The sequence below is a fragment of the Mobula hypostoma genome, chromosome 9, assembly GCF_963921235.1.
Source record: "Mobula hypostoma chromosome 9, sMobHyp1.1, whole genome shotgun sequence".
Taxonomy (NCBI): domain Eukaryota; kingdom Metazoa; phylum Chordata; class Chondrichthyes; order Myliobatiformes; family Myliobatidae; genus Mobula; species Mobula hypostoma.
In genome coordinates this window covers 96,055,350-96,082,484 of record NC_086105.1, presented here as the reverse complement: position 1 = coordinate 96,082,484, position 27,135 = coordinate 96,055,350, and the positions used below count along the sequence as shown (strand labels likewise).

At 42.3% G+C, this 27,135-nt stretch overlaps 1 protein-coding gene across 3 annotated transcripts in view; it reads left to right on the top strand.

The window, feature by feature from the left end:
- LOC134351304 (amiloride-sensitive sodium channel subunit beta-like) overlaps positions 1-27,135 on the top strand; it is a 57,280-nt gene that overhangs the window by 13,190 nt on the left and 16,955 nt on the right. For all 3 annotated transcript variants that reach the window (XM_063057372.1, XM_063057369.1, XM_063057370.1), the window contains exons 7-10: positions 1,248-1,411; positions 2,332-2,430; positions 3,402-3,519; positions 26,138-26,216. In XM_063057372.1, the coding sequence (XP_062913442.1) occupies positions 1,248-1,411; positions 2,332-2,430; positions 3,402-3,519; positions 26,138-26,216 (460 nt within the window). The remainder of the gene's footprint in view (positions 1-1,247; positions 1,412-2,331; positions 2,431-3,401; positions 3,520-26,137; positions 26,217-27,135) is intronic.

The following is a 27,135-nucleotide window of genomic DNA, read 5'->3' as shown; positions in this document are numbered from 1 at the left end:
CCATCTCACTGGACCCTCTGCCCCCTACTATTTCTGGAAGATTATTTAGGTCCTCCTTCGTGAAGACAGAACCAAAGTAATTATTCAATTGGTCTGCCATGTCCTTGTTCCCCATAATCAATTCACCTGTTTCTGTCTGTAGGGGACCTACATTTGTCTTTACCAGTCTTTTCCTTTTTACATATCTATAAAAGCTTTTACAGTCAGTTTTTATGTTCCCTGCCAGTTTTCTCTCATAATCTTTTCTCCCCTTCCTAATTAAGCCCTTTGTCCTCCTCTGCTGAACTCTGAATTTCTCCCAGCCCTCAGGTGAGCCACTTTTTCTGGCTAATTTGTATGCTTCTTCTTTGGAATTGATACTATCCCTAATTTCTCTTGTCAGCCACGGGTGCACTGCCTTCCTTGATGTATTCTTTTGCCAAACCTTTTCATTGCCCCCTGAAATGACCTAGAGGCCGTTCAGTTTCGTCACGTGTAGAATAGGCCTTTTAGCCCATCATATCTTTGCAGAATCTTACCAATTTAAACCGCATATCTACTTGCACATGGTTCAAATATTTCCATTCCCTGACTCTGCATGACCGTGTCTAAATATTGCTGCTGCATCTGTTTCCAACAGCTCCCCTGGCAGTGTGTCCCGGACACCTACTGCTCTCTATGTGAAAAGAAAATTTGACTTGCGAATCTCTTTTAAATTGTTCCCCTCTCTAGTTCAAGTTCAAGTTTAATTGTCATTCAACCATACATGAATACAGCTAAACAAGGTGCAATCATAGACAGCCTAAGGCACATATTGCACATGTGAGATAGAAGTAAACACACAGTGTCACTATGTGTGTGTGTGTGTGTATCATATGAGGGGTGATTGATAAGTTTGTAGCCTAAGGTAGAAGGAGTCAATTTTACAAAACCTTGCATATTTATTTTTCAACATAGTCCCCTCCTACATTTACATACTTAGTCCAGCAGGATCTTGGACCTCCAGAAAGTGCCCACAGCAGGGGTGATTGATAAGTTCGTGGCCCAAGGTTGAAGGAGATTAATTATACAGCTCTCGTTACATGCACATGCAGTTCAACTCTGAGTGATTATGCAGAAAGTTTGAAGTTAATAACTCATCTCCTTCTACCTTAGGCCACAAACTTATCAATCACCCCTGATAAGTTATTAACCTCAAACTTTCTGTATAATTGCTCATATATATGTGCCCAAGAGAAAATAAATGATTGCTGTTATTTTTTGTGCAGGGCTGAAGCTGGTGTTGGATATCTCGCAGGATGATTACAACCCCTTCCTGTCGTTTGCAGCTGGTGCCAGGCTCATGCTGCATCAGCCCAACACCTACCCGTTCCTCGAGGACCTGGGTCTATATGCCAGGGCTGGGGCAGAAACATCCATTGGAATATTTGTGGTAGGTACATCTCCCGGCAATGGCTGGCTTTTGGGGATTGGGGAGGGGTTTGAGTGAAATGCCACTTCGTTGCCAGGAGCTAGGCTAATACCTGAAACTGAAAGTGGAAAGAAGAGACAACACTTTTCACGGTTCAAAGCCCCTCTGTTCTGATTGGATTCTTGACCCAGTGACCAATGGTCAGCTCACCATTGCCTGAGCCAGTGCCGTATTGGGCTGTGACTTTACGCTTCACTTCATTATTACTCCTTACACCAAGTTCTCCCACCCCCGCCAGCTGCGGGTAAAGGAACCAAAAACTAAAGGGCATAGGTTTAAGCTGAGAGAGGAAAAGTTTAAAAGGGATTTGGGAGGCAACATCTTCATGCAGAGGGTAGAACAAGCATATGTGGAGCAAGCCACCGGAGCTGAGAACAATAACGTTTTAAAAAAAATACATAGACACGAAAGGTTTAGTAAGATAAAGGCCAAATATGGGCAAATGGGCCAGTGGTTAGCTTGGATGAGTTGGACTTGTACTGAATTACTCGAGGACTTTGTGACGAAGTATGAACACCCTTGCCATTGGAGACAGGAGCACATATTTCAGGCCAAAGCCTAGGTACATCATTGAGGGGGATTGCACATCATTGAAATCTTCTGCACATTAGAAATTAACACTGAATTTGTGCAGTTGTTTGGGCCAGCAGTTCACCCTGTTACACTGGCAGGTATTTATCCCTTAAACTAATAGCACAGATGATGTACCATTGCTGCAGGTTTGCTCTTCCTCTTCAAACGGCAGCCATTATAACAGTTACTCCCACCAATGGCCCTACATAACAAGCATAAACAGCAATCTTTGGAGAGTCCGGAGATCATGTAGTGTGTCAGACAACTTCGTTTCTTAACTGCCTTATATGTGTTCCTTCTCTGTGCAGGATGAAATAGTGCGTTTGGGTGGCCTGTACTCTCGCTGCACGTTTGATGGTTCAGATGTCAATGTCAAATCTCTTTTCAAAACTACCTACACCATGCAGGTATGCCAACCCTACAATAAAATAAACTCCATTATTCCTATTTTTTTCCAGTTTAACCCTGAAGGTGCAACCTCACTGAAAGTAACAGGTTTTGTTCTTAAATGGAGTGTTTTTTGAGGAGTAAAACAGGTACTGTTGGGTTTTGGACCATCGGGATTTCATGCAGTTAGAATGGATGGGAAGAGTTAGTCGATGAGGTTTCTGTGCAACAGGAATGGGTGGAGATGGTTTAATTCATTGGCATTAAAGTTCTAATTCAAGTTTGTGTTTATTATCATTAAACAATACACACATGTACAGGTAACAAAACATTGTTCCTCTGTAGCCGAGGTATAAAACACAATACATACAGTCACACACAGCACATATAGTTATGATCCAGCGCATATAGTACAGTCACAGAATAAGATTAGCACAAGTCATTGAATGGCATAGCCTGAAGATTGACTGGTTGACAGGAAGTGCGAGGTGCTTGTTATGTAAGACAGTATAATGTTGCTGGCACTATTATAATAAAAAAAACAGTGGTATAAATATGTGAAACAGCACCAATAAAAGATGACAAGTGACCAGTGCAGGATGAGAAAGTGTCCATGATTTTGTGGGGGCGGTAGGCAGCTGGGCATTTAGACATATGTGCTGAGTTGCGGCGAGGTTTTAAAAAGTCTAACAGCCTGGGGGAAGAAGCTGTTCCCCAGCCTGGCATTTCTGGTTTTTGTGCTGCGGCAACTTCTGTCTGACAGCGGGAGGTCAAAGAGGTAGTGCGAAGGGGACTTCGACAACGCCGGAGGCATATGCAGCACCTCTGATATATGTCCTGAAATGGGGAGGGTGGGGTGAGAGAGAGACCCCGATGGTGTTCTCAGCAGTCCTCACTATGCGCCATTGTTGCAAGGGTAGAAAATTTTAAAAATAGGCCACAGTGGTTCCTGTGCCTCTAATGCTCCTTTTCTATTCCGTTCTATTCCCAGACCTGCCTGCGTTCCTGTTTCCAGGATCAGATGGTGCAGAACTGTGGATGTGGGCATCAAACTTACCCTCTACCTGAGGGAGCACACTACTGTAACCAGCAGGATAATCCGAGTTGGGGTAAGTCACTGTCTTACGTTGACAAGTTCCCATTACAGAAGTGAAAGAGTATAATATACTAAAGTGAAAGAGTATAATATACTGACAGACTTCTGTTAGCTGATCCAGAGCATGTACTAAACAGGCAGGTTACTGTTATGGAATGTTGAGAGTATGGGACCCTTCAGGTCTGGCCAGGGAATCCAGATGGTATATTAAACACACTAGAATCAAGACAGCATATTACACTGAAAAGGCCTTTTTACAGAATCTACATGGGCTATTGAAATGCTGGGGTGGCAGTAAACTGGCTCATTCAGGGTTTACGGTGCATTAAAATGACACAGTCCTGGCATGAGCATGAATGAATTAAATCAATCAGTTTCCATTATGGATTTATTAGACCATAAGATATAGGAGCAGAACTTGGCCATTTGGCCCATCGAGTCTGCTCTACCACTTCATCATGGCTGATCCGTTTCCCTCTCAGCCCCAATCTCCTGCCTTCTCTCTGTATCCCTTCAAGCCCTGACTAATCAAGAATCTATCAACCTCTGCCTTACATATACCCGATGATCTGGCCTCTACAGCTGCCGGTAGCAACAAATTTTACAGGTTCACCACTCTCTGGCTAAAGAAATTCCTCATTTCCATTCTAAGTAGATTTCCCTCTGTTCTGAGGCTGTGCCCTCTGACCTTAGACTCCCCCACCATAGAGAACACCTTCTCCACATCCACTCTATCGAGGCCTTTCAACATTCGGTAGGTTTCAATTAGATCTCCCCTCATTCTTCTGAATTCCAGTGAGTACAGGCCCAGAGCCATCAAGTGTTCCTCATATGATAAGCCTTTCATTTCTGTGAACCTGCTTTGAACCCTCTGCAATATCAGTACATTCTTTCTTAGATAAGGGACCCAAAACTGCTCACAGTACTCCAAGTGAGGCCTCAGCAGTGCTTTGTAAAGTTTCAACATTACATCCTTGCTTTTATACTCTCCTCCTCTTGAAATGAGTGCTAACATTGCATTTATCTTCCTCATCACTGACTCAACCTGCGGATTCGCTTTTAGGAAGTCCTGCACGAGGACCCCCCCAAGTCCCTTTGCACCTCAGGTTTTTGTACTTTCTCTCCAGTTAGAAAATAGTCTACGCTTTTATTTCTTCTACCGAAGTGCATGACCATACACTTCCTGACACTGTATTCCATCTGCCACTTCTTTGCCCATTCTCCTCATCTGTCTAAGTTTTTCTGTAGCCTCCCTGCTCCCTCAAAACTACCTGCCACTCCACCTATCTTTGTATTATCAACAAACTTAGCCACATAACCATCTATTCTGTCATCCAGATCAATTACATTTAACATAAAAAGAATATGTCCCAGCACAGACCTCTTGGGACACCACGAGTCACCAGCAGCCAACCAGAAAATGCTCCCTTTATTCCCACTATTTGCCACCTGTCAATCAACCAATGCTCTATCCATGCTAGTATCTTTCCTGTAATATCATGGGCTCTTAATTTGTTAAGCAGCCTCGTGTGTGGCACTTTGTTAAAGGATGCCTGAAAATCCACAACATCCACCAATTCTCCTTTGTCCATCGTACTTGTTATTTCTTCAAAGAATTCCAACAGATTTGTCAGGCAAGATTTTCCCTTAAGGAAACTAAGCTGACTACAACCTATTTTATCAGGTGCCTTCAAGTACCCCGAAACCACATCTTTAACAATCGACTACATCATCTTCCCAACCACTGAGGTCAGACTAACTGGGCTATAATTTCCTCTCTTCTGCTTCTCTTCCTTCTTGAACAGAACAGTAACTTTTGCAATTTTCCCGTCCTCCAGAACCATGCTCAAAACCATTAATTCTTGAGAGATCATTACCAATGCCTTCACAATCTCTTCAACCTCCTTCAGAACTCTGGGGTTTAGACAATGTAGTCCATGTGACTTATCTAACTTCAAACCTTTCAGTTACCCAAGCACCTTCTCCCAAGAAGGCAATTTCACACACTTCTGCCCTCTAACACTTTCGAACTTCTGGCACGCTGCGTGTATCTTCCACAGTGCAGTATGATGCAAAATACTTATTTAGTTCATCCACCATTTCCTTGTTCCCCATTACTAATTCTGCAGCATAATTTTCCAGTGGTCTGATATCTATTCTATCCTCTCTTTTACCTTTTATATATCTGATGAAACTTTTTGTATCCTCTTTAAAATTGGCTAGCTTACCTTCATATTCCATCTTTTCCTTCTTTATGACTTTCTTACTTGCCTTTTGTTGGTATTTAAAAGCTTCCCAATCCTCTAACTTCCCACTAATTTTAGAGTGTGTATTAAATTGAAAGGCATCCATTGATGTTTATGAAGTGTTTGTGAGCTAAGAATAATATTATTAAACTGGTAAGATTCCATAATGAATTATGGAGATTGCACTAAATGTCTAGAGACCTATCAAATTATCAGTTTGCCATATCAGATTATCAAGAGTTTATACTGAGATGATTTATATAAACATATTTAGGTGTGTTTATACAACTGACACTGCATCATTATAGATTATAGGGTATTTATTGAACTGGCGGGATTCCATCACAGATTTAAGGTGTGTGTTAAATTGACAAAATCTGATTAAGGATTAACGAGATTGTAATGTGTACTAATCTAAGTTTTTACACAGTAGGAAGAATGTGTCAAACTGTCAGAATTACATCAGTGATGATAGAGAGCTCATTAATCTGGTACAATTCCATCACAAATATTTGAGTGTATATAAGCTGACAGTCAGAGAATTTATTTAACTGATGGGTTTTGTTACCAATTGTAGAAAGTATATCAAGTTGACAAGACCCATTAACAGATTTGGTGAGCATATTAAACGGGCAAGATTCCATTTCAGATTATAAAGGCATGGAGTACTACAGCACAGAAACAGGCTCTTTGCCTCAGATAGACCTTGCTAGTCTGGTCTTTGGCCTAGTTCCATCTACTTGCACCATACCTCTCTCATCATTTACCTACCCAGGCATCTCTTAAATGTTACAATTGAAATGACATCTACCTCTTCTGCTGGCAGCTTGTTCCACGCTCACACCACCCTCAAATTTCCCTTAAATGTTTTACCTTTCAGCCTAAACCTTTGACCTCTACTGGTCTCAGCCAACCTGAGGGGGAAAGTCTGCAAGCATTCAATCTATCTCGACCTCTCATAATTTTGTATACTTCTATAAGATCTCACCTCATTGAATCCCATGAATAAAGTCCAAATCTATTCAATTTTTCCCTATCACTCCGGTCCTCAAGTTCCAGCAACATTCTTGTAAGTTTTCTGTGCATTCTTTCATGCTTATTGATATCTTTCATGTAGGTACTCCAAATTACACAATACTCCAAATTTGGCCTCATCTATGTCTTACACAACTTCAACATAACATCCCAACCCCTGTAACTCAGTGCCCTGATTTATGAAGGCCAACGTGCCAAAAGCTGTCTTTGTGATCCTATCTACCTGTGATGTGCCAAGAATAATCATGATCATGGAAAGACCATGATCGCCCACATCATATGACATGGCACATAATGAATGAACTACTTGACCCATTAATCCTTTTGCTCTACCATACACCTCAATGCCTTACCATTCACTGTGTGTTACCCAAGTTTGTCTTCCCAAAGTACCCTTGTCTGCATTAAATTCCGTCTGCCATTTACCAGCCAATTTTCCCAGCAAGCTTTACTAGCCTTCCTCACTGTTCATTATGCTCCCAATCTTGACATCATCTGCAAACTTGCTGGTCTGGTTTACCACATTATCATCTAAGTCATTAATATAGATGACAATGGATGCAGCACCGATCCCCGTGGCCACCGCTAGTCATAGACCTCCAGTCAGAGAGACGACCATCTACTACCACTCTCTGGTTTCTCTTGCTAAGCCAGTGTTGAATCCAATTGACTACTTCATCACGAATGTCAAGTGATTTAACCTTTGGGATCAGCCTCCCATGTGGGACTTGGTCAAAGTCCTTGTTAAAGTCCATCCACTGCCCTTCCTTTATCAACCTTCTTGGTAACCTCAAAAAACTCAAAAAGATTGGGAGGAATTATTGAGTTTCCAATGCAGGTTAAGTTTATATTAACTCGACTGAGTTCCTTCATGAATTATGGAGTGTGTGTTAAGTCGACTGTGTGCATATGGTGGACTAAATTGGCAACGTTCAATCACAAATTTAGAGTGAATTTCACGAGAGATTATACTGAATATTTTAAAAGCAGAGTTCCATCAAGGGCAATAGAAATGAATACATTGCCCGTGACCCACTACAAATCGTACACAGCCTTTAAACTGTCCAAGATTCCCTATGTATCACCATTGTAGACAGTGCTTTGAGATGACTGTATTCCATTACAGACTGTCGACTGTGTCAAATTGAGGCTCCTTCTTCAAATATTAAATTGGTAAATTGTAGAGAAATATTAAACCCAGAAGGTTTATCTTGAATGATATATATGGCATTACATTGAGAAGACCCCATCACAATTTGGTCATTGGAAATGTATTAACTTGGCAGTATCCCGTCATGGATTTTAGAGAGAGCATTAAATTGGTGTCATACTGTCACAGAATGTAGAATATGTTTTAAACTGGGAAAGGGAAAGTGAGGGTCCCATCAAAAATCTTGTATTCAATTGGCTGGGCCCCGCCATGGGTAACAGAGAATGTGTTAATGATCAGGCTTCCAATGCCTTCCAGGTGAGGCAACACTTCACCTGTGAGTTGACTGGGGTGAAATACTGCGTCCGGTGCTCCCGATGTGGCCTTTTATATATTGGCGAGACCCAACGCAGACTGGGAGACCGCTTTGCTGAACATCTACGCTCTGTCCGCCAGAGAAAGCAGGATCTCCCAGTGGCCACACATTTTAATTCCACATCCCATTCCCATTCCCATTCTGACATGTCTATCCACAGCCTCCTCTACTGTAAAAATGAAGCCACACTCAGGTTGGAGGAACAACACCTTATATTCCGTCTGGGTAGCCTCCAACCTGATGGCATGAACATCGACTTCTCTAACTTCCGCTAAGGCCCACCTCCCCCTCGTACCCCATCTGTTACTTATTTTTATGCACACATTCTTTCTCTCACTCTCCTTTTTCTCCCTCTGTCCCTCTGAATATACCTCTTGCCCATCCTCTGGGTCCCCCTGCCCCTCCTTGTCTTTCTTCCTGGACCTCCTGTCCCATGATCCTCTCGTATCCCCTTTTGCCTATCACCTGTCCAGCTCTTGGCTCTATCCCTCCTCCTCCTGTCTTCTCCTATCATTTTGGGTCTCCCCCTCCCCCTCCAACTTTCAAATCCCTTTCTCACTCTTCCTTCAGTTAGTCCTGACGAAGGGTCTCGGCCTGAAACGTCGACTGCACCTCTTCCTAGAGATGCTGCTTGGCCTGCTGCATTCACCAGCAACTTTGATGTGTGTTGCTTGAATTTCCAGCATCTGCAGAATTCCTGTTGTTTGAGGTTTCCAATGTGGTGATTTACTTGACGAATTATAGAGAGCATGTCTACGGATTAGAAAGGGCACATTAAACTGATGGTGTGGATTTACCCATTAACTGTGAGTGGGCAAAATTGACAGAATTCAGGCCTATTAAATTGGCAGGCTTCAGTCCCCCGCTGTAAAGAGTGTGTTGTGTGAAATGCAATGGCACAGCAGAGATTGTAATGAACTGCTCATTATAGATTGCACATACTGTAATGAAATTAATTGACAGCGTCTCATCACAGCATTCCGTGAGGACCACTGTTAGTTCATCCTGTTAACAAGAACCATACAACAATTGTAGTGGGTGTTTTTAATTTAGTCCCATCATTGACAATTGACTGTATTAATTAACAAGTTTATAACGCAGGCTGTGGAGTGGAGTGGGCATTAACCCCTTAGCTGCTGACCAGTCTGTGTGCAAAGTGCCACAACCAAAAGTGACCCATCAGAGTCTGCATAGAATATGCAAAACTGACTGTAGAAAGTGTATTGAACTTGTAGAGTTGCATTGTTGTGTACAGAAGGAGCTTTTCTTCCACGGGTCTCCATCACTGGTAGAAGAGAGTTATACATTCGCAGCATTCTATTGCTGATTGTAGAGGGTGTGGTAAAGTGACATGATCCCATCAAGGATTAAAGACAGTACATTAAATTGGCATTTCTCTACCCCATGGATGGTAGACAGAGTAGTACATTGATAGGGTCATGTTAGTATTGTAATGAGGGCATTAATTTACTTGTTTACTGCGTTACAGCATGGAATAGCTCTCCTGGCCCTGCAAACCACTCTACTCAGCAACCCTCGATTTAACCCTAGCTTTAGGCATTAGCCATCCGTTAGTCTTGTGAGACCGTGGACTTGTGCCTTGGAAGGTTTCCAGGGTGCAGGCCCGGGCAAGGTTGTATGGAAGACCAGCAGTTGCCCATGCTGCAAGTCTCCCCTCTCCACGACACCAATGTTGTTCTAGGGAAGGGCACTAGGGCCGATACAACTTGGCACCGGTGTCGTCACAGAGCAATGTGTGGTTAAGTGCCTTGCTCAAGGACACAAGACATTGTCTCAGCTCAGGCTTGAACTAGTGACCTTCAGATTACTAGACCGACACCTTAACCACTTGGCAACCCTAGCCTAATCATGGGACAATTTACAATGCCCAATTAACCTACCAACCAGTGTATCTTTGGACTAAGGGTGGAAAACTGAAGTACCTGGAGTAAACCCTCAGAGTCATGTGGAGAATGTACAAACTCCTTACAGACAACTGCAGGATCATAGCAAATTCCAATATGATTTGTGAAGAGGGCATAAAGTTGGTTAGGTCCTATGTACCATTGTAAGGTAAAAGGATTCCATCAGGAGTAATGGAGAGGAAACAGAATTGGCAGGGTAGTATACTAATATTGACACCGATTGTAAACAAATGGGTCCCATCAAATGTTGTGAATGCATTCATGGATTGCAAAGAACGTTACTTGGCAGTGTTCTATCATGGATTTTAGACAGTGCTGTATTTGCATCATCTACCGTTTTTGATTTTCAGTAAAATGTCAGAGGATGCAGGGGGCGACAGAGTCCTATCACAGAACTGAACGCAAAGAGTGCAGTCATTAGACAAGGTCCTATCACAGATATTAAATTCAGAGGATACCTAGGATCACAGAAACTGTATATAATCGGACAAACCTATCCACGTTTGCAGAGAATGTTTTGAACCTATATTACTCCATCCCGGGTAACAGATGGTACTTTGATTACACAGGGTTGGATTGACTTGTGGATTGTAGAGAGTGTGCTAAACCAAAAGGCTTCCATGCAGGATGGTAGTTAGTGCATTCAGGGATTGCTGATAGTGTATCAATTGGTAGTCAAAGTTGCAGAGTGTATCAAACCAGCAGATTACCATCACTGACTGGAGATAGTGTATCAAGTTGTCAGTGTTCCATCAAGGACTGATTAGAATGCATTGAACCACAGATTGTAAACAGTATAGCAAATTGGCAGTATTCCATCAAAGATGGTGATGAATTGACAGGGTACTGTAATGAAATATGGTCAGGTTATTAAATTGAGAGACTTCCACTATCCATTAGAGCAAGTCTCCAATACAAACAGTGCAGAGTGTGTTGGTAGGCATGCATTAACACATTCATTTGAAAGGGAGTCTTCATGCATTGTTCAATGTGTATTAAACCAACAGGATTCCATCAGGGATGGTAGACAATGCATCACGTTGATGGTGTTCCATCAAGGGTGCAGTAAATTGGATCTGCCATGGATTGTGGAGAATATATTAAATTGACAGGTTTCCATCTAGGATTGTAAACAGTGTCTTAAACCCGGTCAGTCGAGTCAAAGATTCAATCGACAGGGTGGATATAAGTGTATTCATTTGGCAGGGATCCATCACCAGCAGTAGAGTGTGTGCTAAATTGAAAGGGGCATATCATGGATGATACATAACTCTATAAATTGACAGGGGCTGCTCACATTTTATTAGCAATGTTCAAGTTCATTATTATGCACATAAATATCCAGCTATAAATACCCTGAAAATAAGCTTTTGATGTATGAAAGGTAGTAAATTAGCAGATTTTCATCAAGGATTTGTAGTGATTGTAATACATTGATTGGGTTTCATAATACATTATAGTTAATATAATAGTATTGTTCTATTTATTTATTTATTATTCAGATACAACACAGAATAGACCCTTCCTGCCCTTCGAGCCGTTCCACCCAGCAATCACCTGATTTTTTTTTAAATCCTAACCTAATCACGAGATAATTTACATTGACCAATTAACCTAGCAACCGGTCTGTCTTCGGACTGTGGGAGGAAACCCACGTGGTCACGGGGAGAACGTACAAACTCCTTACAGGCGATGGCAGGAATTGAACACCGGTCACTGGCACTGTAAACCGTTGTGCCAGCCACTATGCCGTTGTGCCACCCCAATCCTTGTATATGTTTCTATAAGGATTATGGAGGGTGAATTAATCCAATTGGATTCCATCATGGACAGTGGACTGTACAGTAATTTGATAGGAGGTCTTTACAGATTGTAGTCCCAGTAATAAACCGATAAGTTTCCACCACAGACTGTCAATGTTACATCAGGATAATTTCATCTAGAATGGTAAATAGTGCATCCAATTGACAGAGCCCTCACACACTGTAGTGAATTAAAAAGTTTACTATTGGGACTCTGGAAAATATATTCACTGGACAGAGTCCCATAATGGATTGCAGAGAGTGTCTTACAGGGACAATTAGGACTTGCACGATGTATATTAAAATAACAAGAGTCCTGTCATTGATTATAATGCTATTATTAAATTTACAACTTTCCTAACTGAATTATGAAGACTACATTAACTAGACGGGAACCCCTACTGAATTATGGAGAGGCATTTCACTGACAGGGTGCTAGCAATGAACGTAGAAAGTGTACTTAATTGGCAGAAGCCCATTGCTGCAAGTGCAGAATATATTAAAATGTCACTATCCCATCTCAGAAACAAAAGAGGCTGTATTTTCTGGAACCTAGAGCAAAACCAGAACTCTGGAGGAACTCAGAATGTCAAGCATCCACAGATGCTGCTTGACCCACTGAGTTTTTCCCGTGTTCTGCTGTTCTTTATTTGTAGAGTTTCTTCAATTCGCAGGGTTACATCACAGATTATAGTGCTTGTGTTAGTTAACAAGCTTTCAATATGGAATGTGAAGTGTATTAAAATGACAAGGAATTATTGCTAGTGTATTAAGAAGAGCTGCATTTCAGTTTGTAGTAGTGGATTCCAATCTGAATTATTGTCAGAACGTTAACATGACAGAGTTCCATCACGCCATCGCGGACTGCATATTACGTTGAAGATTGTAGTTAGTGAATCCACCAGTTTCCAATGCAGGCCGTTGACACTGTATTAACTGCAGTGCATCTCATCACAAATTATTCAGACTGTATTACATTTACCAAGACAAATTGCAATTGCAAAGAATACATTAAGCTGATGTTCTGTCACACATTTTTGACAATGTATCGATGAAAAGATAAAAGCACACCTAATAAATTGACCTACTTCCAGTAGGGAATATGTAGACTGCACTCACCAGACAGTGCACCAGCATGAATAGGGAGAAGTATTGAATTAACAGAGGCCTGCTGTGGAGTACAGTGTTTTAACCCCACGTTATTTGATCACAAACTGCGCTCCACTGGACTGCAGAGAATGTATTAACCCGAGAAGGTTCCATTAATGATATCCAGCTGACAAGGTCTACTTTGTGAATGTGTTAATTGACAGGTTTCCGATACAGACTGTAGAGAATATATTGATTTAATGCATCATGGATTGAGAAAGTGCAATTAGTTTGCACATTTTCATCAGAGATTGTGGAGGTTATCATCTTAGCAGGATTTAAATAAGTGCACAGACGGGGAACCACTCTGATTGCTGACATACAGCAGTGTGCATTTTAAACTAACACAGTACCATCATCAATTGTAGAGAGGTGTATTAAGTAGCAGAGTTCCTTCACCCACTGCAAATGGGGTATTGTACAACAGCTAGATCTCTTGGTCCATACTGAATTCATATGGATTGTACTGAATGTACTCCATTGACACAGTTCCATCACAGATTGCAGAGAGCAGTGCATGTGGTACATTGACTGGCTACAGTCATTGAGTGTGTTATTTTGACAGCATCCTATCACAGATTGCAGAAGATGTTTTGAAATGACTGAGTGGTGGGTAGGATTACAGTAAGCCCATTGAGAGGCTTCTAATACAGACTGTAGGGAGAGCAAGAACTTGACAAGATGCCAACACGGATTAAGAGAGTGTATGGAATTCAAGGAGAGGGCAGTAATTCAGTTACCTATCACAGTTGACAAGGCTCCCTGACTAATTTTGGATGGTATTTTAAATTGACAATGACCCCTCTGATATGCAGTGGAATTACTTAACTGACTAGATTCTGTCATGGATTAGAACATAGAAATTACAGCACAATACAGGCCTTTTGGTCCACAATGTTCTGCCAACCTCTTGACCTACTCTAAGATCAACCTTCCCTCTTACATTGCCCTCCATTTTTCTGTCATCCATGTGCCTATCTAAGAGTTTCTCAAATGGCCAAATGCATCTGCCTGTACCATCACCCCCGGCAGGACGTTCCACACACCCACCACTGTCTTTGTAAAGAACTTACCGCTGACATCCCTTCTATACTTTCCTCCAATCACCTTAAAATTATGCCCCCTGATATTAGCCATTTCCACCTTTGGTAAAAAATCTCTGGCTATTCATTTGATCTATGCCTCTGATCATCTTGTATACATCTATCAAGTCACCTCTCATCCTCCTTCACCCCAAAGAGAAAAGCCTTAGTTTGCTCAACCCACTTTCATAAGACATGACTTTGAGTCCAAGAAGCATGCTGGTAAATCTTCCCTGCACCCTGTCTAAAGCTTCCACATCCTTCCTATAATGAGGTGACCAGAACTGAGTACAGTCTTGCAAATGTGGTCTAACCACAGTTTTATAGAGCTGCAACATTACCTAACTGCCTTGACCTCAATCCCTTGACTAATGATGACCAACACACCTTCTTAACAGCCTTCTCAACAGCCTTCTCATCTTGTGCAGCAACTCTGAGGGTTTTATGGACATGGACATCAAGATCCTTCCCTTCCTCCACACTGTCAGGAATCCTGCCATTAACCCTGTACTCTGCCTTCAAAATCAACCTTCTAAAATGAATCACTTCACTCATTGCTGGGTTGAATTCCATCTGCCTGTTTACAACCCAGCTCTGCATCTTGTTAATGTCCTATTGCAATCTACATTGACTCTCACACCATCCACGACTCCTCCATCCTTCATGTCATCAGCAAACTTACTAACCCTACCACTTCCTCATCCAATTCATTTATAAAAATCACAGAGAGCAGGGGTCCCAGAACAGATCTTTTTGAAACACCAATGGTCATCAACATCCAGATAGCATACTCTCTATCTACTACCACCCTCTGCCTTCTGTGGGCAGGTCAATCCCATATCCATACAGCCAAGTTTCCCTGGATCCGTGGCTCCTGACTTTCTCAATGAGCCCACCATGGGGAACTTATCAAACACCTTTCTAAAGTCCATATACATTCACTGCTTTACCTTCATCAATGTTCTTTGTCACATCCTCAAAGAATTCACTCGGGCTCATGAGGCATGACATGTCCCTCACAAAGCCATGCTGACTATTCCTAATCTGACTATGCTTCTTCAAATGTTCGTATATCCAGTCTCTAAAAATCTTCTCCAATAATTTGCCCACCACTGAAGTAAGACTCACTGGTTTATAATTCCCAGGGATAACCCTACTGTCTTTCTTGAACAAAGGAATCATATTTTCCACCCTGGTACATCTGGTACTACTGCTGTGGACAGTGAGGATGCAAAGATCATCATCAAAGGTGCAGCAATCTCTTTCCTTGCTTCCCGTAGTAAGTTTGAATATACCCTTCTAGACCCAGGGACTTATATAACCTGAAGTTTCCAAAAGTTCCAGCACATCTTTCTTAACATTGGCAGGTTCTAGCTTCATCAGCCTGTTTTACGCTGTACTTGGAGTGGTCATAGTCCCTATCACTAGTCAATACTGAAGCAAAGTATTCACTTAAGGATCTTCACTACCTCCTCCAACTCCAAACATGTTTCCTCTACTCTACATGATCAGTCTACTCCTCCTGTTTGTTACGATCATGTAGAATGCCTTGAGGTTTTACTCAATCCTACTTGCCAAGGCCTTCACATGCCTCCTCTAGCTCTCCTGTCCATTCTTCAGCTCCTTCCTGGCTATCTTACAACTCTCAGGAACCCTGTCTGATCCTTGCTTCCTCAACCTTATAGTAAGCTTCTTTGCTCCTCTTGACTAGATGTTCCACATCTCTTGTCAACTATTGTTCCTAACCAATTCTGCCCCCATCTAAACCTTTTGCACTAAGGAGATGCCATTCAATATTGGGGAAATTGAAGTCCCCCATGACATCAACCCTATTTTCTGTACCTTTCCATAATCTGCCCCATGATCTGCTCCTCAGTGTCGCTGTCGCAGTTTGGGGTGTGGTGGGAGGTTGGTCTACAGAATACTCTCGGTAGAGTGATTGTTCCCTTCCTGTTTCTGACGTCCACCCTCACTGACTCAATAGACAATCCCTCCACAACATTCTCCCTTTTTATAGCTGTAATCTTATGGTTATATTTTTTTAGCCAGAGGGTGGTGAATCTATGGAATTTGTTGCCATGGGCGGCAGTGGAGGCCAAGTCATTGGGTGTATTTAAGGCAGAGATTGATAGGTATCTGAGTAGCCTGGGCATCAAAGGTTATGGTGAGAATGCGGGGGAGTGGGACTAAATGGGAGAATGGATCAGCTCATGATAAAATGGCGGAGCAGACTCAATGGGCCGACTGGCTGACTTCTGCTCCTCTGTCTTATGGTCTTGTCTTATATGTTGTCTTATGGTCTTATGTGATACTGTCCTTGATTAGCAATACAACTCCCCACCCCCACCTCTTTTACCTCCCTTGGTGTCCCTTTTGAAACATCTAAACCCCAGAACATTCAGCAGCTACCCTTGTGTTTGTAGGGAGGGTATTAAACTGGAGACAGTGGAGAATTAAATTGCCAGTGACTCATTGTGGATTGTGCACAGTGTATTAAATCGTAAGGGACTCATTACGAAAGTTGAAAGTGTACAAAATTAAATTAACAGTTTTCAAGCACGTTGTAAAGAATGCATCATTTTTTGCTGTGTTCCACTGTAAATTTGGTGCGTGTTAAACCAACAAGGGTCCATCAATGATCGTTAAGAGACTATTAAGTTGACAAGTATTCAAATGGTATTATTCAAGGGATATTATATTGACAGGTTTCCATCACTGAATACAAAGAGGGATCCTTCAAGGATTATAGCAAGTGCATTCAATTGACTGCTGTATAATGATTCGACCTGTCATGTGAATCAAGTGAACCAACTTCTGTACCACACACTATCCGCAGTTGGTGATTGAACACTGGTTTAATACAATCGGTGAAATAAAACAATTATTGCAAATGTATTCAATTGGACTAAGATCAATCACGAATTATACTGAGCTCTTAATTATTAGATTTCCAATGCAGATTGCACAGAGCTCATTTATTTGACAGAGTCCCATCGCAAATTACAAATATTATATTAAACTGACAATTTTTCATCAGTCTGTTAAATTGACAATCTTATTATATAGATTGCAAAGAGAGAATTCCATCATATATTTTAAAGATTAATCTGAAAACAGTTCCATCAATGATTATGGTATTCAATTGACCCAGGAAGGGTTGGCACAGTGGCCCAGCTGGTGGAGAACTTGCCTGACAGTGCTAGGGACTTGGGTTCAATCCCAGCCTCTCTCTGTCTGGAGCTTGTGCATTCTCTCTGTGATGGGAGGGGGTTTAATTGCTGCTGAGCATTCTGAGGGACAGAATCTCCTACCATTTGCAGAGGCAAGTTCTTATTTGAGATAGCATGTTCTGTGTGAGGGAAATCATGTCTGATAAATCTTTTTGAGTTCTTTGAGGAGGTTACCAAGAGGCTAGATGAGGGTAGAGTAGTGGATGTTGTCTTTGATAAGGACTCTCATGGTAGACTAGCCTGGAAGGTCGGATTGCATGAGATCCAGGGGGAGTCAGTCGATAGGATTCATAGTTGGCTCAGTAGCAGGAAGCAGAGGGTGATGGTCCAGGGTTGTTTCTCAGTCTGGAGGCTTATGTCCAGTGTGTTTCACACGGGGCAATGCTGGGACCTTTGTTGTTTGTAATGTATATACATTATTTAGATGTGAATGTATAAGGCATAGTTAGTAGGTTTGCAGATGTTACTAAAACAAGTAGTATTGCACATCATGTGGAGGGCTATATGTGTAACTGGGTTTATTATTATCACATGTTCAGTGAAAAACTTGTTTTGCTTATTATTCCTACAGATAAATTCATTACAACAACGCATTGGGGTAGTCAAAGTAAAACTATAACAGAATGCAGAATAAAGTCTTGCAGAGATAGTGCAGTACAGGTAGACAATAATGTTCAGGATCACAAGAAGGTAGATTATGAGGTCAAAATCCATTTTATCATGCTAGGGGAACATTCAATAGTCTTATAATCATGGGCTACAAGTTGTCACATGAGGCTGGTGTTATGTGCTTTCAGGCTTTTGCATGTTCTACACAGTGGGGTAAAGGAAGGAGAGAGGGTGGTCTGGTGGGTGGGGTCTTTGATTATACTTGATGCTTTACCAAGGCAATGAGAAGGATAGACAGAGTACAGGGAGTGGAGTCTGGTTTCCATGGGGTGCTGAACTCTGTCTACAACTCTCTGCAGTTTGTTACAGTTATCGGCAGAGCAATTGCCATACCCGGCAATGATGCGTCTGAATGGAATGTTTTCTATGGTGCATCAATAAAAATTGTTGAGGGTTGATGGAGACATGCCAGATTCATTTAGCCTCCTGTGGAAGCAGAGAAGCTAGTGAGCTTTTCTGGCTGTGGCATCTGTGTGAGAATGGACCATGACATTCTGTTCATGATGTTAACACCTCAGAACTTGTTCTCAACCCTGTTGACCTCGGCATTATTGATGTAAGAAGGAACATGCTCACTGCCCCACTCTCCGAAAGTCAATGACCAGTTGTTTTGTTTTGCTGATGTTGAGGGAAAGGTTGTTGATACAACACTACATCACTGGGCTCTCCATCTCCTTCCTGTAATCTGACACATCATTTTGTGAGATACGGCCCACTATGGTGGTATCATCTGCAAACCTGTAGAGCAGAACGCGGCCGCTCAGTCGTGAGTGTATAGGGAGTAGAATAGGGGCTAAGACTCAGTCATGGAACTAGTGTTGAAAATAATGATGGCAGAGCTATTGCTGCCGGTCTTTACTGACAGTGGTCGGGAAATCAAGGATCCATCTGAAAAGAGAGGCACTGAGTCCCAGGTGTAAGAGTCTGGAGATGAGTTTGTTTGAAATTATAGTACTGAAGGCAGAGCTGTAGTCAGTAAGCAATAGTCTGATGTGAGTGTCCACTACCCAGGTGCTCCAGAGAGAAGTGTAGGGAGCTGCGGTTTGCCATGGACCTGTTTTGGCAGTAGGTGCATTTCAGTGGGATGAGATTATCTGTGAGGCTGGAGTTAATGAGTGCTCTGACCAGCCTCTTGAAGCATATCACATTGGTGAACGTCAGAGCTACCAAGTGGTAGTCATTAAGGCACTTTCCCTTGTTTTTCCGAGGGATTGCAATGATTGTGGTATTTCTAATCTCTCCCTGCTTATTTTGAGGTAGGAACCTCAAACTGAAGCAGGGAGAAATTGAAAATGTTTGCGAATACCCTCCAGCTCATGACCTGAACAGGATTTAAGGATGCGAACAGGGATGCCTTCTGGGCCAGAAGGTTTCCATGGGTTCACTCTCTGCTCTTACGTCCACAACAGTGGCTGTGGGTTCAGGTACAATGGAGGGTCTCAGGGTGGGTGGTAACATTCCAGAGAATGCATTACTTTCAATGTGAAGGAATGTGCTGTTACTCGGGATGCTGCCCAATTTTATTTTGCAGCCTGTAATAGCATGTGAACCTGGTACAACTCACAGCTGGTCTGGGTCTTGATTTTGGTCTGGTATTGTCTCCTGGCATCCCTGATAACTGCTTGATCTTGATTTCTTCTAAGGGTCAGGGTCACCTGATTTGAGCACCACAGTCCTAGACTGGGGCTGAAGATTAGCACATGGTTTTCAATCTAGAGAAATGTGAGGTACTGCATTTTGGGAGATCAATCCACAGTAGGACTATTTGTTAAATAGTAGGGCTCTGGCGAATGTTTTGAGAGGAGGGACTTAGGAGTGCAAGTGTTCACTGAAAGCAGCGTCAAAGGTAAAAATGGTGAAGAGCTGAAGCTGATACTTGGCACACTGGCTTCTATCAGTGAGGATAGGAGTTGGGATGTTATGTTGCAGTTATATATGATGTTGGTGAGGTCACACTTAGAGTATTGTGCACAGTTTTGGCTGCCCTTATATAGGAAAAAGTGCAAGACAGAATGCAGAAAAGATTTACCAGAATGTTACCTGGACTCGGGGTCTAAATTACAGGGGGGGGGTGCATGAACTAGGACTTTATTCCCTGCAACATAGAAATGGAGGGGTGACCTGACAGAGGTAAATAAAATCATGGGGGGGGGCATGTGCAGGGTGAAAGCACATAGACTTTTTCCTAAGGAGGGGGTACTAAAAACAAGAGGGCCGACGTTTAAGAACAGAGATGAGAGATTTAAAAGGGACTTCAGGGGCAACTTCTTCAAGCAAAGTGTGGTACATATTTGGAATGAGCTACTAGAAATAGTGTTTGGGGCAGAAACATTAGCAACATTTAAAAAACATTTAGATGGACTGGATGGGAGAGGTTTAGAGAGCTCTAGGCCAAACGTGGGCAGGTGGGAGACACTAGTTCACTGGGCAACACAATGGGCATGGACGAATGAGATGGGCCAAGGGATCGATTCCATGCTGTGTGATTCTGTGACATGACTGCAGGGGATTTTCTTCTAATCCCAAAGATGTGCAGGTTGGAAGGTTAACTGCTCACTGTAACAGTGGTAGAATTTAGGGGGTGTTGACGGGAATATTGTGAGAATAAGATGAGATTTTGATGTTGTATGAGTGTAAGTGACTGTTTGATGGTTTGTACGGATACAGAGGGCTGAATTGTGATGTATTTCTTTATACAGCAAGTGAGCCTATTGATGTCATCACAGATTGAGATGTCAAAGTCAAGAAGAGGGTAATAATTTGCAGCCACTTCACTGAATCAAATGAGAAGTGTTTAATGACAGAATCTTGATACGGATTATAGCGGGCATTTTAATTAACAGGTTTCCATTATGGGTATTATTGTAGCATTGTGAATTACCAAGTGTGTTATATTAGCAGCGTTCCATCACGGATTATATGGTGTGTATTAAATTGATCAGGGATTGGAGGTAGTGTGATAAATTGACAATTATTGATCACGGATTAAACTGACTAAGACACCGGAATCAGAATCAGGTTTAATGTCACCGGCATACGTCGTGAGATGTTGAGGTAGTTTTAATGTTTGATGGTTGGCACAGATACAGAAGCCTGTCCTGGGTGATGGGGGTCCTTAATGATGGATGCCACCTTTTCGAGGCATCGCTGCTTGAAGGTGTCCTGGACCTTTGAGCATCGTGGAGATGGGTGTAAACCAAGAGCATTTCTTTAAGGTTTGTAATTAGTATGTTCAACTGATAGGCTATGATGTTCATCATAATGAGCGTATTAAATTCTTAGCTTTCTATTATAGTTTATAGAGAGTGCATTACATTGGCCAGGACCTGTATGAAATATGTAATAAAATGGCACAGTTCTGTCGTGAATTATAGAGACTATATGGCTTAGGGATCTCATACGGATTGTACATCAATGGCAGGATCCTATAACGTAATATGGGGAGCATTTTAACTTGCCAGAGACCCATCACAAATAAAAATTAACAGGATTATTTGTACTCTGTATAAATGAAACGGACTCATTTCATGATTGTAGAAGTGTAATAGATTGACAGGGTCCTGTTATGTATTACTGTACAGTGAGTGCGTTACACTGACAAAGTATGGTAACTGATTAAGGGAAAGAATTCCATCAAGGTCACAGCGAGTGGTTTCAATTTTTCGGGTCCTGCCAGAGATAATAGGGAGGGCATTAAAGAGGGGTGAGGAGAGCACATTACCTTGACAGATTTCCATCAAAGATTATTTAGATTGTAATTAATCGATAATTATCCAACTCGGATTGCAGGGCCTAATAAACACAAGGCCCCGTCGTGTATCATAACGAGTATATTAAGTTACTATCACCATTTGTAGAGTATTTATTAGACTGAGACGTTTCTTCCAATGGCTCTAGTCAGTCTATTGAAGTAACAGGGACCCAACAAGAATTGCAGACCCAATTATGGAGTGCGTAATAAACTGAAAGAAATCCATCACAGATTGCTGACAGCATCCTATTATGAAATATAGATAGCTTATTAAATTGGTAATTCAATACCCTGTAGTAGTTAAACAAACTAACTGTAGGTCCTGTCGCAGACAATGGAAAGTGTACTAAAATGAGAGAATGCCTTACAATTGTAGAAAATGCATGAAACTCTCAAAGACACAACATGCAACTTAACAAACACATCGTGCATTGAAACAGAAGAAACTACGATTCGTGCATGACAAATGGGTGATTGATAGCTGCTACACAGTCGGCTGAAGGGCAAATGACTTCGAGCATATGACTCTGATTTGGTAACTTTGACAATACAAGGAAGGCCTTATATTGTCAGCTCTGTATCACACATATTGGATTAACAGAGTACCATTAAAGATTACAGATTATATATTGAACGCAAGGCTTTGATCATGAACTGTAGCAAGTACTTTCAATTGGCAGGGTCACAGCAGGGATTATCATATTGATGACCGGTTTCCAATACAAGTTGCGGAGAGTGTATTAATGTGACAGTGATCCATCTGAGAGCTGAAAACTGCGATTAGGTCATTGGTGGCTACATGGACACGAGTCTTCCCCCACATTGTATGACTCGATGGCTATCAATATTGATATTGAATTAACAGTGTCCCATCGCAAAATTTAGAAAGTGTATTAAAAATATAGTCCAGTTATCAAATACGAATAGGGTATTAAACCGACAGTGCCCCAGCCGGGATGTATTAAATCATTTGTTCTGTTACTGAATCACATTAGCAATGTATTGGGTCACATTACCGAATGCAGAGTATGGCGCTAAAATGACTAGACCCCTCCCCCTCCCCCAAGTAGATTACAGACACTTCAATAAACTGTCAAGATCTTAAATTTATTATACAGAGTGTATTAAATGGACAGGTCTTATCTTACATTTGAAGAAATTTATTGCTGGTACCGTCACAGAATACAAAAGAGATTTTAGAACAGTCAGAGAGTCATACAGCATAGCTCTTCAGCCCTGCTGCAGCTCAAGCACCAAATGAAGCAGGTGTGAAACTGATGTACTTCTATAACGAATTATAGAGTTTATCAAACTATTGAAGTTCCAGTTATACTGATTTTATTAAATTGAGGAAGGCCAACATAAAGTGTAGGGTTTATTGATTTGACGGGGATGGAAAACATGATTAAAGGTTGCATCCTGGAATTTACAGACTGTACTAAACCCACTGAATTGAGAGCATTTGTAAACTGTACAAGGTGCTATCGAAATTATTGGGTGTGTTTTAAACTGAAAAGTTTCCCAGACAAATGACAGAGATTACTAATCCCATCAGGAATGGTGGATGCTGGGTCCTATTACAGGATATGGGCACCTATCACGGAATACAGGTGGTTATTTAGCAGGCATTGCCCCATCACAGAATTTAGAGCAACACACACAAAATGCTGGAGGAACTCAGCAGGCCAGGCAGCATTTATGAAAAAGAGTAAACAGTCAACGCTCGGGCCAAGACCCTTCATCGGGACTGGTGAAAAATGATGAGAAGTCAGAGTAAGAAGATGAGGTAAGGGGAGGAGGAAGTGCAAGGTCTCAGGTGATGGTGAAACCGGAGGCATAAAGTAAAGAGCTGGTAGTTGATTGGTGAAAGAGATACAGGGCTGGAGAAGGGGGTCTGATAGGAGAGGACAGAAGGCCATGGAAGAAAGGGGAGGAGCACCAGAGGGAGGCAATAGGTAAGTAAGGAGGTAAGCTGAGCAAGGGAAATGGGAATGGGGAATGGTGAAGGAGGAGGGGCAATTACCAGATAAACTGATAAAAGGTCTTGGCCCAAAATGTTGACTGTACTCTTTTCCATAAATGTACGTGACCTGCTGAGTTCCTCCAGCATTTTGTGTGTGTTGTTTGGATTTCCAGCATCTGCAGATTTCTCTTGTTTGTGACAGAATTTAGAGTATGTATTAAACCTACCGAATAGTATTACTGAGACTAAAAAATCAAAGGGGTGAGTTGGTAGGTTAACAGGCCACTGTAAAGTTCTGTCGCATGTGGGAACAAGGGAAGGGGACAGAGAGAGAGAAACTGACTATATTGTGTGTCAGAGGGGAAGGGAGAGAGAGAAACTGTGTGTGGGGGGGGGAGGAGAAAGGAGAGAGAAGCTGTTTATGTGTATGAGAAGTGAGAGAGAGAGAAGGGGAGAGAGAGAGAGAGAGACTGACTGTGTTTGTGAGAGAGGAAGAAAATGTGTGTCTGTGGCGTGTACTGGAATCTAGGGGGAGTTGGTGGCAATGTGGAGACAATTAGCAAAGGGTTTCACATGAGATAAGTGGGTAATTGATGGTTAGTGCAGACTCAATGATCTGACGGGTCTGTTTGCATGCTGTGTGAGTTGACCTCTACTGGGCCCAAGATGCTGATCAGATCCAAGAGCTGAAAGCCACAACAGAATCTGGTACCACACATTATCTCCTCTCCGGGAAACGTCCTCTGTGTCATTCCGTACCCTACAGAAGGGATTTCTGCATAGGCTGCTCTTCCATTCTTCCTCGCCCCAAACTTGCATCTGAAGTCAATATGGAAATCTGTTCTGCCATCTAGCAACAGGAGAATCTTTGTGCGATTGATTCCCCTACTTTATAATGTGGATGTGTGCTGGTTCAGAGGCTGCCAGTCAATTCTACTGCCTGGACCATCAACGTCCTATGGAGTTACAGAATGTGAGGTTGTGGCCCCGTTTTGAGTGTTGAAGGAGCTGCTCCATAAGTTCTGATTCTATTCTGGCCCCATGCCAATGGGGCACAGGGGCAAGCAGAGAGCATAAGGAACTCAGCCAGTCATGGTTCCTCCAAGTCAGGGCTCCTAGTCAGGCTGCTCCTGGACCACACACAGGTCCAAACACTGGGCCATCAGTGCAAGTTATGTTCAAGTCCTGGTATCTCTGGGAAACAAGCCCAGCTGGCTCATAGGTGGCATTTTACTGGACACCTCAAGGAATGGATTTCATCTTGCAATTGGGGAAATAATGGTGAAATTTCAAATTAGAATATTTTAAAATAAAGGAACAAAGCAAGCAAAACACATTCAGAACGTAGGTCTGGAGATAAAGGCCATATAAAAACAGAGTGTGTTAAACTAAAGAATCCTGCTGAGGAACATAGTATGCAAATACGAGGAATTCTGCAGATGCTGGAATTTCAAGCAACACACATAAAAGTTGCTGGTGAACACAGCAGGCCAGGCAGCATCTCTAAGAAGAGGTACAGTCGACGTTTCGGGCTGAGACCCTTCGTCAGGACTAACTGAAAGAAGAGCTAGTAAGAGATTTGAAAGTAGGAGGGAGAGGGGGAGATCCAAAATGATAGGAGAAGACAGGAGGGGGAGGGATGGAGCCAAGAGCTGGACAGGTGATTGGCAAAAGGGATACGAGAGGATCATGGGACGGGAGGCCTAGGGAGAAAGAAAACAGGGAGGGGGGGAAAGCCCAGAGGATGGGAAGGGGTATAGTGAGAGGGACAGACGGAGAAAAGGGAGAGAGAGAAAAAGAATGTGTGTATATAAATAAAAAAAGAACATAGTATATCAAATAGACAAGGTCCCATCAGAGGTTCAAAATAAATTTATTATCGAAGTATGTATATGTTACCATTTACTACCTTCAGATCCATTTTCTTGTAGGCAAAATGGATCCAGACACTCTGTTAAACTAGTTTGCAATGTCCTTATATTACGTGAATGAAAATTGTTTGCATATAAATGAGGGATAAGCTCAGGATTCTACGTATGGCTTGTAATAGAAAGGAGAAAGGGACTGTTCACACTGTATTCATAGGTTATGGTCCATTTCCCTTGAAGGGAAGTTAGATAAAGATTGAAAAAGCAATCAAGAGATATGGTGTAAGGCAATTTACATTCTAATTTGCAGTGCAATTTGCTGACTTGGGGGTAAATGACCTCCTAATGCTGTCGAGTTCAACTTCTACTGTGTTACCTTCACCAGGTTACTGCTATTACACTCTGAGAGAGCAGATTGAGGTGGAGAATTCCAAATGCCTGGAGATATGCAAACAGCCCTGCAAGTGAGTACTGCTCAGCTCCTTAAGGTCAATACTGTCCAGGAAGGTCATTTTGGCCGGCCAGCATCTCCATACAGGCTCACGGCACTCCCCTTCCAGTGTACACTGTCCTGGGATGACTACCGACGTTTGTTCAGCAGTCCTGAAGCCGATTCCAGCTACTGTTGACTGTATCCAATATGTGAACTGTTACCCACCTTCACCCCCCACCCCACCCCAGTTTGGAAACACCTCACAAATTCTTACATTTAAATTTTCAGTCCCACTATAAAAAGGAAGGTGTTCAAAAAACCTGAATGCATGGGATGGAGGGGGAAATGTAGGCAAGGTGGCCACCACTGCCATCAACTGAGTGCCTCTGGTAGACCATCTCCTCAATATTCCAAATAGACTCCTTCACCAGGAGTCATGCGGTACTTTCCCAAAGTATGTGAAATGGATGGAGCAGGCAGGGGAAGTGTCAGAGGAGGAAGGCAGCATATTCCTCCTCCCCTCTACACAACAGGTCCAAGAGGCATACACAGAATGCTGGAGGAACTCAGCAGGCCAGGCAGCGTCTATGGAAAAGAGTAAACAGTCGACATTTCAGGCCAAGACCCTTCAGCAGGACTCCAAGAGAATGCTATTGTGCACGTACATTGGGCAAACTTTAATGGTCTTTCTGGGATCACCACCGATCTCAAGAAAGTGTGTATAAACCATCTCATACAGATCACCAAGATCTCACATTCCATCCATAATCTATGCCAGCTGATCTCAGACAGATGGCAGCACAGGTTCAAGAATGAGTAAAAAGGATCGCAAGGGCAGTGTTATCAAGATAAAGGTCTTTAACCTCGAATTCTCTTATTAATATTGATATTCTCGTATTTGGAGCATTGTGTGCAGTTTTGGTCACCAAATTACAGGAAGGATATAAATA